Source organism: Pleurodeles waltl, chromosome 4_2 (genome assembly GCF_031143425.1).
Source record: "Pleurodeles waltl isolate 20211129_DDA chromosome 4_2, aPleWal1.hap1.20221129, whole genome shotgun sequence".
NCBI lineage: Eukaryota > Metazoa > Chordata > Amphibia > Caudata > Salamandridae > Pleurodeles > Pleurodeles waltl.
In genome coordinates this window covers 98,270,617-98,284,394 of record NC_090443.1, presented here as the reverse complement: position 1 = coordinate 98,284,394, position 13,778 = coordinate 98,270,617, and the positions used below count along the sequence as shown (strand labels likewise).

Below are 13,778 nucleotides of genomic sequence, written 5' to 3'. Positions count from 1 at the left end.
TAGGGTGAGAAGAATGCAGGAGAATTTAGTAGGGTTGTGTGGGAGGTCACAGAGTTAGAGTGAGGTTTGGTGAGTTAGATGTGGAGGTGGAGGGGAAGAGCTTAGGCAGAGATATTTTAGGAGATGAAAGTGGTCGAAGGGATTTTGGATGAGTCCGAGTGAGAATGGAGGATAGTTTGATAGAGACATGACATAAGAGTGATGGGTAGATAAGTGTGATAAAAAGAGAGCAGAAATTCATAGATATCAGGAGCCATGCAATGATCCACAAACATGCCAGGCACAGAAACAACATATACACCTACATACACATATATATATATATTTATACACACACACACATGAATAAAACACACATATGCACATACAATACATAATTAGAATCATGGGTAAAAAATACTTAGTCAGACAGGTTTAAAAGAGTGTGTGTGTATTTTATTGTTATTGGTTTAGTTTCTGTAAAATGAGCATCGTGGCCTACCCAACCGGAGTATTTTCTACGAGTATGTCAGTAAGCGTTACCTAGCATGTTTTATACGCCCCGTTTATATTGTACAGTAAGAGTACGTGATGGGCCACGGGGTAAAAAACATCTCCATCAAACCTTGTGTGCCATTGGCAATGTGATTGTTACTAGTGCGTCTTTGTGGATATGTCCTCGTGCTTCTGAGCATCAACAACGCACCACCGGAATCGGCGGTAAACGCAGTGGGGTCGTTTGGAAAGCTGTCCATCATCGTGGTAAAAGGCGGGGAATTCCTTTGCCTACTTCGAGGGTGGGCGGGGCGTGGCTCAGCGGGCGGAGCTTACAGGTGCTTTATAAAGGGAGAAACCTTCTACTCTGTGTCTCCAGCAGAGGAAGATAGAACCTGCGCGTCACAGTCAGATACAGATTACGCTCTAGTACATCATCAGTTCACCTCCAGGATGGATTCTAGATCTTTTTCTGCTATGGGATCTCTGAGCGCACAGCCTTGCTTTATCTTTGCCAAGCCCAAGAGTTAGGGTGGCTTGTCCTTTCTAGAAGCTGAGCTTCAACTGCGGCACCTGCTACGATTATATTTGAAAGTGCTTCTTTTGAGGTTTAGTTTCTGTAAAATTGAGCATCGTGGCCTACCCAACCGGAGTATTTTCTACGAGTATGTCAGTAAGCGTAACCTAGCATGTTTTATGCGCCCCGTTTATATTGTACACTAAGGGTACGTGATGGGCCACGGGGTAAAACGTCTCCAGCAACCTTGTGTTCCTTTGGCAATATGATTGTTACTAGTGCGTCTTTGTGGAGATGTCCTCGTGCTTCTGAGCATCAACAACGCACCACCGGAATCGGCGGTAAACGCATTGGGGTCGTTTTGGAAAGCTGTCCATCATCCTGGTAAAAAGGCGGGAGTTCCTTTACCTACTTCGAGGGTGGACGGGGCGTGGCTCAGCGGGCGGAGCTTACAGGTGCTTTATAAAGGGAGAACCTACTACAAAAACGATTTTGTGTTTATATTGTACACTAGGGGTACGTGATGGGCCACGGGGTAAACGTCTCCAGCAACCTTGTGTGCCTTTGGGAATGTTATTGTTACTAGTGCGTCTTTGTGGAGATGTCCTCGTGCTTCTGCGCATCAACAACGCACCACTTGAATCGGCGGTAAAACGCAGTGGGGTCATTTTGGAAAGCTGTCCATCATCCTGGTAAAAAGGTAAAAGGCGGGAATTCCTTTACCTACTTCGAGGGTGGACGGGGCGTGGCTCAGCGGGCGGAGCTTACAGGTGCTTTATAAAGGGAGAACCTTCAACTCTGTTTCTCCAGGAGAGGAAGATAGAAACCGCGCGTCACAGTCAGATACAGATTACGCTCCAGTACATCATCAGTTCACCTCCAGGAAGGATTCTAGATTGTTTTCTGCTTTGGAATCTCTGAGCGCACAGCCTTGCTTTATCTTTGCCAAGCCCAGGAGTTAGGGTGGTTTGTCCTTTCCAGAAGCTGAGCTTCAACTGGGGCACCTGCTACGTTTATATTTGTAAGTGCTTCCTGTTGAGGTTTAGTGTCTGTAAAATGAGCATCGTGGCCTACCCAACCGGATTATTTTCTACGAGTAATTCAGTAAGCGTTACCTAGCATGTTTTATATGCCCCGTTTATGTTGTACACTGAGGCTACGTGATGGACCAAGGGAGAAAGTCTCTAGCAACCTTGTGTGCCTTTGGCAATGTGATTGTTACTAGTGCGTCTTTGTGGATATGTCCTCGTGCTCCTGCGCATCAACAACGCACCACCGGAATCGTCGGTAAAACGCAATGGGGTCGTTTTGGAAAGCTGTCCATCATCCTGGTAAAAGGCGGGAATTCTTTTACCTACTACGAGTGTAGACGGGGCGTGGCTCAGCGGGCGGAGCTTACAGGTGCTTTATAAAGGGAGAACCTTCAACTCTGTGTCTCCAGGAGAGGAAGATAGGACCCGCGCGTCACAGTCAGATACAGATTACGCTCCAGTACATCATTAGTTCACCTCCAGGAAGGATTCTAGATTGTTTTCTGCTTTGGAATCTCTGAGCGCACAGCCTTGCTTTATCTTTGCCAAGCCCAAGACTTAGGTTGGCATGTCCTTTCCAGAAGCTGATCTTCAACTGGGGCACCTGCTACCTTTATATTTGTAAGTGCTTCCTTTGAGGTTTAGTGTCTGTAAAATGAGCATCGTGGCCTACCCAACCAGATTATTTTCTACGAGTAATTCAGTAAGCGTTACCTAGCATGTTTTATATGCCCCGTTTATGTTGTACACTGAGGCTACGTGATGGACCAAGGGAGAAACGTTTCCAGCAACCTTGTGTGCCTTCGGCAATGTGATTGTTACTAGTGCGTCTTTGTGGATATGTGCTCCTGCGCATCAACAACGCACCACCGCAATCGTCGGTAAACGCATTGGGGTCGTTTTGGAAATGTGCCTACAGAAAGGAGGAAACAGTGGCGGGAAAGAGGGAAACCTCAGAAGGTGGGTTTAGACATCACTTTGGCTCCACGAGTCATCATATGCAGCAGAACAAAGAGAGCCAAGTGGCAAATCAAGAATGTTAAAAGACAGTATCTGGATTTATCAGAAGCAAATATTCTATGTATAGAATCAAACTAACTTGGCTAGTCTTCAGCACTTGTTTGCTTCCCTAACTCTAAGGCCCCATCTTACAAGAAAAACCGTATTTCAAACACAATAAGAAAATACAGCAGATGTATGAATATATGACTCCGGATTTTTAAGCCTCTTCTCCACCATATGTCTTTCAAAAGGCTTTTTAAAAAAGAAAAAAAAAAAAAAATGTTTCCTGAGGTATTACAAGTGTAGGGAAGGGGTCTGATGCCTGCTGAAGACCTCCATAAATGCATTTGCAGCCACACATAAAATGGATGGAACCTGCAACTTGCTTAGTTAATATTACACATTCATTTTACGAGCCCTGCTAATGGAAATTCAATGATGTGACTGCATAAGCTGTATAAAACAATTCCAGTCAGCTTTCAAAATGTTGGCACATAATTTGAAATCAAGATTTACAACCTGCTTCTACGAACATCAAACCCAAAGAGTAGTGATAGAGACCTGCTGGCACACTACTCTGTTTGGGCAAGTGGTACAAGTGGGCAATATAGTATCACCATTAAGTTCTTCTTTCACTCCTAAAATATGTTTTCGTTTATTTTTTAACATATGTGCTTTGTACGAGACTCAGAAGTTGCATCGTTTGTACAAATCTATCAAAACCGCATAAGAAACACACCTTGTTTATCAGATAAATCTTTCTAGAGGCATGCCTCTTACTCACTCTCACTTCTGCTTCCCTGGTCCGGCCGTTCAGATCACACTTCGAACCGTTCACATATAGCTGACTGTGGTACCTCTTTAATCGGTGGTGCTTTGTGGCCTGCATGGGCAGACAATGAAAAGGACAGCATTCAGACACTGACAGAAGGAAAGATTAAGGCAGAGGATTGGAGAGAAGGGCACGCCTCATACCACCTACAGGTCACACCTCTAGGGAGAAGCGAGAGTCTGACCATGGCCATAGGTGTCAACAACAGAGTTTGTTTAGTAGCATACTCCCCTCATTTGAAACAATCCAACAAATCAAGTGGAAGTAATAAGCCCCCCTACTCACCCTAGAGACCAACATAGCTCGGATTTTACAGTAGATGTGTAAGCAGAGTGCTTTATACCTCTATCTTCCTATGTGGCAAGTACTGCAGTAACAGAGAAAAACTAATTAAAAAAATAGAGAAGAAAAATAGGGCAGTCCCAAAGGGTGATTGGCTGTCTGCAGCAGGTTGGCCAAAGGCCACACGCAGAAGGGGTTGGCCATCTGTGGTAGGGTTGTATGCAGGGCTGACCAGAGACCATGCCCTGCAATCAACCACCTACTCTGCATGGTAAAAGGCTGTGCACTGCAGTGGATTGACTGGCCGTGGGGGTGTTGGGCGCAGGGCCTTGCAGAGACCAGGCCCTGCTGTACCCCCCACCACTGCACAGCCCCCGGTGCGCCAAAGGTGGTGCACAGTTGGGATGTTGGCTCTAAGCCAACTGAGGGGGGGTGGCTCTAGGTCAAGTTTGAACATGAAAACATAGCAATTCACTGACAAAACTACAGGTTGAAGTAACAGTTTGATGTTGAAATGAGATACAACTAAAGTTCAACAACCTAAAAACCCATGAAATTCAACTTGTTATAGCTAACTCAGCTAATTATAACGTGCACTCCCACCATGCACTGCTTAAGACCTCACATATTACATAACCCATTGCATGTTCAATTAGATCATTGATGACATTACTGATTCCATCAATCAATGAGTGTGACAGTTTGCTAAACGTTGAATGGTAGTCAGTGAGACAAGTCTGGAGCAATTTTTCTGCAGCTTCTGAACTGATAATGACTGTAAGCTAATATAACAATTGGCTCCTAAAAAGGGCTTGCATGTGGGGAGGCTGCTGGTTCTCTGGGAAGAGTTGTCCAGAGGACAAAGGCTGAGCGTAGTAGGAGCTTGTCCACCTAACAGGGTTTAACAGTATGTAGGGAGTGGGCTCTCCATGAAAAGTTATGCACAGGGCAATAGCTCTGCACAGAAGGAACTTGGCGACCTTATGGGGCTTGGGTGTCTAGAGGGAGTGCCATCTCTGTGAAGAGTTGTGCACATGGTGGAGGCTATGCATAGTAAGGGCTTGCCCACCCGATGGGGCTTTGGTATCTCAAGGAAGTGAGCTCTCTGTGAAGCGCTGCGCACAGAGCGAAGGCTGTGCGTACTAGGAGCTTGGTCACCTAGAGTGGTTTGGATATCTGGACAGAGTGGGCTCCCCTTAAAGTGTTTTGGCAACCCAATGGGGCTTGGTTGGTTAGAAGTAGCTTGTTTCAATAAAAGTTGAAACTGCTCTGCTCTGGCATCAGCAGCTTTCCTTTCTGCTCTTGCTGGAGTAATCCAGTGTTTCCTACCTGTGCTCTTGCAGCAAGTGAAGTAGATCTACCTGGGTGTTCGGGGGGTGTAGTCCACAGGACACTAACTTAAGTCAGGACACAGGAGATGGGGCCCCCAGGTTCAAACGTTTGCTCGGGGAGTGGGGGCTGATGTAAGCACCCATCCCCACATTTAATTAAAATGTGTTGTCTCCCCAGGGCCCTGGCCCACACTGGGAGGGTTGTGATGAAGAGGGGCCTGCCTTTTTTTTTTTTTTTTTTTAAGTGTCTGTGGCCCTGGGGGACTACAACACAAAATATATAAAATAAAACAAAAATTGGTTGGTGGGGTATGGGAGACTTGGAGGGGTGTCTCAGCAAGCACTATGTGGCCAGAGTGAATTCTGGACTGGGGTTAGAGTCCTTTAATGGGCATAGCAACATTTCTGTTCATGCTGCGGCAAGCCAATCGGAGCGCTTGTCCCCAAAAAGTCTCATCAGTCATTTAGAAGGCTTAAATATCAACCCAACTGCCAATACATATATAAATATGAAGCCTAAAATTCTCAATAAAACTACTAAAATTATTTACACCTAATCTCAAACATGGTGCTTTGTCGGAAAAGATCTAGCTTTATGGCAAATTTGGATTTATGACTTTTAGCCTTTTTGGCTTTAGCTCTGTCTAAAATTCCCTATGGAAATTGCAAGGAGTAATTGTGTTTTGGCCCCTTTGGCCCCATTTTGACGGATCACCCCAAAATATTCCAGTAAGGCGAGAAGGTGGATGAACATTATTTTGGGAAAGGTTTGTGATGATTCCTCAACCAGTGCCTAAGTTACTGGGGAAACAAAAAACTCTTCCTATTAAAACACCAACATAACTAACTACACAGTGATTAAAGTGACATTATGGTTACTTGTAATAAAATAAAATAAAATCTAACACTTACAAAACAAAAAACACTGACATTCATCACTTCTACATTCCTGACCTAACTATAGCTTTCACCCCCTCCATGCACTGATTATGACCTTACGTATTACAACATAGGTTCATTCAGATGGAGTCAGTGGAGAATATAGAGTTAGTCCGTAGGATTACTAGACCTTTCAAAGTGAAGAAAATGTTATTTCACAGTAGAAGCTTCCATCTACCATAGTCTCCTTGCCAATGTAAGTGACAAGAGATAAACTTTAGATGAGCTTGGCCCTTAAGAGAGACATACCATGGTTCAAGATAGTGCTGAGCTCCCAGGGCACCATAATGTGCTGTACAGGATGCAATGCTCTGCTGCACCCCTTTTCAAACTGTTTTATGATCCTTAGTGACAGAAGAGTAGACAGGGTGTCTTCAGTTCTTCACACTCTCGATACTGCAGCTAGAGGAACCGCCTCCATAACAGCACCTTTTGAGAGGTCTTGTGACAAACTGTGGCGTCCCACAAGCTGGTCAACTGCTTCCTTGGATTGTTCAGTTCTTGTTGAATGGACCTTATCCAGATGCTGCAGTTGGGTATTAGACCTATGCAGAGTGACACCAAGCCCAAAGCAAATCTGTACAGCCTGATTGCTTGGTAGAGAAGGTCTTTGCCATGGCTCGGAGCTCCACTGCTCTGACTGCTGAAGCAAACACCTTTCCTAGCTGCATGTAGATGGTTAAAGTGCATCAACTAAAGTAAACCAGGGTAACAACTCTCACAATTTATTTGAATATTAAACGAAAACTCACTAGAAGAGCACATGGTCCTTAGTGACGGAGTCATTTGTTTAACTCGAGACTGTAAAGTCACATATTTAATCACAACGCATATTGCAACTTGAAGATAACATGATGACAAGGCAGGGAGCTTCACTATTTCGCCTCGGGAAGCAGTTTAACCAGGTGTAAACTCTGTCCAACCTACAATATATTTATGAGTCGACTTTACAATTGCAGACAAAACTTACTTTTGCAGTTTCATTATTCCAATCAAACTCAGACTGATAATAGCCAAGGTATAAAACATCTCCCTTCACTTCCAATTCTGAAGAAAAAGAAAAAAACAGATGAAAATTACCTTTCTTGCGGAGACTGGGGAGTAGCTTAGAGAAATATTTTGTTCACGGGTTGGCACATGCCTAGGAACATTTTCTAGCCTAGAGATGAAACCCTTAGCTGCCCTCAAGTTCTGATTGGACATATGCTGATATATAGGGAATTAATAATCACACGATTAGCTCCTGGCTTCCCTGTCCGACCAGCCCAACACCCTTACCTGAGTAGAGCAAGGTCAATAAAAAAAGTAAAACAAGCAAAGTGCAAGAATCACATAAAAAATAGGCAGAGAGTCATAGACGTAAGGAGAGTCTTGAGGGCAGTCAGGAGGTCATTCCCGATAAAGTGATTACTATTGAAGTAGATTAATAAATAAACAAAATAAGCAAAAACAACAGGTCAAAGGCCAGTCTTTTTTAAGAAACCCTCAAAAGGTTTACAATTGTGAAAGCGCTGGCCTTTCTGCTTTCCAGTTGGTGGAACCAGGCACAGCGGACAGCTGTATTTGCACCTTTTACTCTCTTTTTTAATAGTCCACCTAGAAGACATCAGCCCGAAATCCAGAAAGCAAACATGCAGTACACAAAGCAACAGCTGCCTTTGATAGGTCACCCTTCTGACCCTTAATATATAAGCTATCGGAGGTAGCCACACTCACAAAAAAGCAAATCACGAACAGTATTGCAGGGATCAATGCTCTACATATCATTTGAAAGAACATACCTTCCATGTGGTACTGCTGGATATGCTTTCCATAACATAACTCGTAGGTCCACCAATCCTTTGTCTGACATTTACAAAGGAGAAAAAGCAATCATTAAAAAAACTGATATACTTTAGTCGAAAGCATGCAAAATAATTCCTCCTTGCATTTTTTTAAAAAAAGTCAGGAAAAAAGTGCCTTTATTTGTTCTTGTCCCTGCGAGGTGAAAACCAATTGACCATGTTTTTCAGAGCACATGTGTTAGCAAAGGACGTACACTTTCATTGACGGAGGTTGGAGATATTTTCTTGCTGCCTGTATACTCAGTGTTGCCATAATACTGGATATAAAAAATGTTAGCTCTAGCAATAGCGCTTTTCTAAGTATACATCCTGCGAGAAGCAGTATCTTGGGCGGTCAGCAGGTGCAAGGCCCCATTTGGTCCAGGTTCTAAAGTGCAAAAGCTTTTCTTTGGCTCTTCTGATATACAGTGTGCCCACAATCTATTTTTTTTTTTTACCACAAAATGGGGGTGGAGGTGAAGGAATGGGAGAGGGAGCGAGGGAAGGCAGGGGAGGGGAGAATTAGCGAGGCACGGTGGGAGAAAGATGCCCGGATGTCAGTCTACACACTTAAACAAGCGCTTACATAGCCAAACGCTGTGCCAGTAGCAGTGCAAGGTACCAGATATACAAAACAGGTAATAATTAGGCCACAGTAGTTCAAGTTTGAGCTGTCAAAGTGGGGGTGACAAGAACAGTTTTCTTGATGATAATGCAATCCCTTTGGAAAGGCACACCGCGCAATCCAAACTCAAGGATCGTTCCATAAAGTGCATGAGAATTAGTGTGCAACGCTTACAGTGTTCAGAAGTAATTGGCTTATGTCTACACTGGGTCCCACATTGTGCGCCACGGCGCCCAGGTGCGCCATCAAAACAAGACAGGGGCGCCATGAGCTGCATCATTACTGATAGCAGTGACCTAATTCTGCAGCTGTATATTAGAACTTAGATAATCCCCTCCATTAAAAAAAGTCAAAAGCAGTTTTCCTTGTTTAGAGTACACAGCTCGTGATTGTGGAATTTCGAGTGAGAAATTGAAATACAGCAAGAAAGGGCCTTGAAGTTTAATCCTCAAACACCATCTAGTGGTAGTAATTATAGTACACATTAGTTCTATTCTCAAAAACCTGCAGGCTCAAGTTTACTAAGATTTCACACAATGTGATGAAACTTCAAATTTTGCTGTGCATTGTTGCATTAAAGAGAAAACAGAGTGCAGCACCATATATGCAAAACTTTGCATGCTGCTGGTGTCACTCCCAGATCTAGCACACAAATAGGCTGCTTTGTGCGACGCACAGTCAAACACCAGAGTGCATAGGAGAGCATATGCTGTCTAGCATAGGATTAGTACTGGAGACATTCCCCTCAGTACAGATTTCTAAGCATAGTTTATATTGTTTCTGACTTAACCAATTATATATTTTTTTAATTAAACAAATGTTATATTTTTATGTTGTTACATCTATGATTATAATACCTTCATTGGCTTTATTCCAATTATTTTCAGCGTGAAAAATGTAAGTACTCCTGAGGCCCGGCTCACATCCCCCCACCCACCCAAAAAAAAAAAATTGCATAATGGGGAGCCGCAGCCAATAGGTCAAGGGAGGCGCGGGTCAAAAAAGTTTGGGAACCACTGCCCTATTGGATAGTTCAGACATCAGTTCAACAATCATTATGCACACAGAGTTTGTACTGGCAAAAGTTTGCATTCTAGCAGAAGGTTCCACTTTTGTGTGAATCAGGTACATTATCTCAGTTCATGCAAGCCCAGCCATGCAATACCTGCTCAATAGTGATGTGAACCAGTCTCGCTGGCTGGTACGGCCAGCAGCCTCACACCATCAGCATGCACAAAAACATTCTCATTGTTTGATTCTTCATGGAGCTGCTACTTACCCCACCCATTTTGTGCCAGGCTAAACCAGGCGCTGCCCAAAATGGATCTCAATGGTGCCATTACCCAACCTCTCACCATACTACCACACGTGCTCCACATCCACTGAATATACAAGCACACAAATTGTCAGCATAAAGGTTTAGAGTTCACACTAAAATAAAGTTTAACACTAGTGTGGTCAAGATTGCACTTTGACGCAGAAATAAATCGTATGGTGGTAACTCAGGATTCACGAAACTCATTACATCACAAACACTGCTATATGTGACTAAACCAGGACATGGCCAGTAGTCCTATGTCAGTTATAAGGGCACGCTTCTTGTGCCCTACAGGACACAGAACATGTTTAGGACCTAGCATTTGCAAGCAAAGGCTGAGGGCCATGCGCTCACACTAAATTAGCGTGGTTACAAGGGCAAACAAAAAACAAGGATACCAATTTCACATCTCGTCGCTCCCTCAGTTAGGGGTGCAAGCCATTTTACCACGCAGGAGTTATTGCCTCGGAAATCAAATGTTTTGGAAGAGATGCGTATTTGCACACATGGGGCAAGAATTCTTGAAGAATTATTATTGAATCACACTACTTAAGACATGCCATATTAGTGGAACATTGAGGAGTTTGATTTGTTGTGAAAAGTATTAACTATTTTCATGTCATTATTAAAAGATAAACATTCAAGACATTAGAAAACAGCAATGAGTTTTTGATATGGTTGACAGCTACTGTTAAGTGGAGTGCACAGCACACAAACACACACAGAGTCATGTAGGCAGATATGGATATTGGTTTAGAAGTAGCACTCGCCAAATTTCAGATACTATCCATTATGTTTGAGGAGCACGTGCACTTGGGATAGCAACCTAATCTACTCTTTATAATTCTGGGTTTAGTTTGCATTTCCTGGGAATTGACTGAACTTTCTGCACCCATTATAAACTTGTCTTTCAATGACACTTAACATTTGAAGGTGACAAAGACCTCAAAATATTTCCCCCCAGGCAGAAGCATTACAGATACATGCTTTTCTTAAAACACAACAGCAGAAACAACATCACCGGTAAATATCAAACAAAATGAAGGTCAAATGGAATATTTGAAACAATGTAAGTAAGATGAAGCACAAACTTTAGCTACCTCCCCCAATACAGTACTGCAAGGTGTGAAGGATTCCCAGAGGATTGCACATCTCTCTCCAATTAACTGGATGAACATATAATGCAAAATCCAATGTCAAACCATTCTAAATAAATGCTCACAAGAATTTACATTAAAAAAAATATTGAGGTATTTGCAATTCATTTAATCAACACTAACATCACCCAAATAAGGGCATTGATCCAAACACAGATCGACCAGACAGAAAGAAAGTACTGCATGAAGTAAAAAACAAATGGAACCTTACTGTAGGTACATGCATGACAGTAAAATCAAAAGCGATGCATTTGACTGGAAAAACTATGAAACATGCACATGGATCTAGATTTACGACGCTCAACGAGGGCAAAGAACAATCACAATAGGAAAGAACCAGCAAAGCAGCACGGACGTTGAAACAATTGACTTTAACATGTGTGTGTGTGTGGTGAGAATAATGCCAAAACACCAATGGCTATCCACTTTAACTCTGAGCGACACTATCTGATTCAGTTACAATTTCAGATATTCAAAATCACACCTGGTTTTAAAAGCGGAGGGAACAGAAATAAGTATGTACCAAAGTTGGAAATTCGCTGAAAATTTCGAAAAGATGAGGCTTGGTTGTTTTTTATTAAAGAACCACAATACATCTAGGAAACATACAAAAAAGTTTCAGTCGGAACATAGAGAGAAAATTGGAGGACGGTCAAAGCATTCTTACTGGCGTGAGCCGAAACGGCCAGTGGACACGCTATTGATATTTCTGATTATTCTTTGCAGGTACTGCTTGCATTGTTTTTCAGAGTGAAGCTCAGTTTTTTTAGGCATGGAGTAATGAAACTAGTAACATTCCTATGTTTGTTTTACAGATCGTGATGTTTCAGGAGAAAAGCTAATTTACGAATGGGTTGTAAGTACTCGTGTAGAAGGGCTACATATGAACTTGAGATACATTGAATTATAAAACCTAATTCATGCCATATCTGTTGATCACTAAACCGTTTCATTTTTTCGGACACATTAACAGTTTTCAAGGAATTACTAAAAGGTGACAATCATGACGTTCAAGAAACGTTTAGAAAGATTAAAGCGGCAGCAGGTTCTGTTAAGTGAAGTGCACACCACACTTAAGATGCATTTTCAATGCAACGGGTCCCTCATTTGTTCGAGTTACAGCTATTAGCGTTGTAAAGCAAAAAAAAAAAAAAAAAAAAAACGCAGCTCGACCATGCTGCATGGGAAAAACAGATAAAGTAGTCCGAACTCCAGGCTAAAAACATCGAGCCTCATATGTTTTTGGTACTTTACCAGTGCTGTCTAGGTGGGCTAAACTACGGAAAAGGCATGACATATGCATGCCTTTCACAAATGAAAGCAAGCGGATTTTAAAAGGCAAGCTCACCAACCAATGTTAGTGACTGACGTGGCATGGGCGTGGTTTCAAGCCAAAAGAGAGATTACAGAATGGACGACCACTTTGTGCTCGCCCATAATAATAAGCAGTTACAATGCAACGGGTCTCGCGTTTGCTCATGTTCGAGCTGATCGCGTTGTAAACTCTTAACCTGACTTTTCACCTATCGGGCAAAAGTGCATTTATGTACATAACCAGAAAAAGTGAAATCAAGTATGTAAAGCGCTCGACTTCTGCCAAGCGAGATCGCGCTCGTAAATTAGAGAAAAAAAAGTCCACGAGCCCGATGGAAAACAGAGAGTCTCGCATGTTTTCTGTACTTGGTCGCTGCGCTCGAGGAGGGCTAGCCACCGGAAAAGGCATAACATATGGGTGCCTTCGACTAATGAAAGCAAGCAGATTTTATTAGGGAAGCCCACGAACCAATAAAAAACACTGACGTGAAGTTGACAGGGCTCCGAGCCCTTTGCTAAATACAAACGAGTCTTGCTGCGATACGCATGCGCGAGCGCATGCAACGCAGGCTCGACCCTAAAAATGTACCATTGCCGACCTCCTTATTCACTATTATCTAGAATGTAAACACTGCTTTCATCAGTGACCCGACTCACCCCCACTTCCTCTATAATGATCAGCCATGCCCTCACAAATCTGGCAACTTTGCGCCATCATGCAAGCCGCCTTCTACAATCATCACCTCCCAGCTTAGGTTACATGAGCTCATCTCTCATCTCCAATTGCACATCTCACGAGAATAACATTTTCCATCCTTAATAATGAAATCCCTCCATTTAGAAACTTCCATCATTCCTGAAAAGTTGTCAAACTGCGCGAGGGGAAACCAAACCTAACCTTGGTCCAGCTTACCTCACCAACTATTGTCCCTTAGCTAACTTCTCCTTCCCCGGCAAAGTCCGTGAAATAGTGGTATCAACATTTCAACTACAATGACCACAACACACCGGATAAATACAAAAATGGTTTCCGCCCATAATGTTACTCTGAAACTGCTCCTCTGCAGTAGATTAAAAATGCACTCCAATTCATGCACAAAGATGATTTCCGCCTGCTAGTCCTTCTCGTCCCG

General features: G+C 43.0%; 1 protein-coding gene across 4 annotated transcripts in view; it reads right to left on the bottom strand.

The window, feature by feature from the left end:
- Nucleotides 1-13,778, bottom strand: part of OS9 (OS9 endoplasmic reticulum lectin) — a 171,891-nt gene that overhangs the window by 119,932 nt on the left and 38,181 nt on the right. For all 4 annotated transcript variants that reach the window (XM_069230849.1, XM_069230851.1, XM_069230848.1 and 1 more), the window contains 3 exons: nucleotides 8,190-8,253; nucleotides 7,379-7,455; nucleotides 3,809-3,907 (listed from right to left, as the gene is read on the bottom strand). In XM_069230849.1, the coding sequence (XP_069086950.1) occupies nucleotides 3,809-3,907; nucleotides 7,379-7,455; nucleotides 8,190-8,253 (240 nt within the window). The remainder of the gene's footprint in view (nucleotides 1-3,808; nucleotides 3,908-7,378; nucleotides 7,456-8,189; nucleotides 8,254-13,778) is intronic.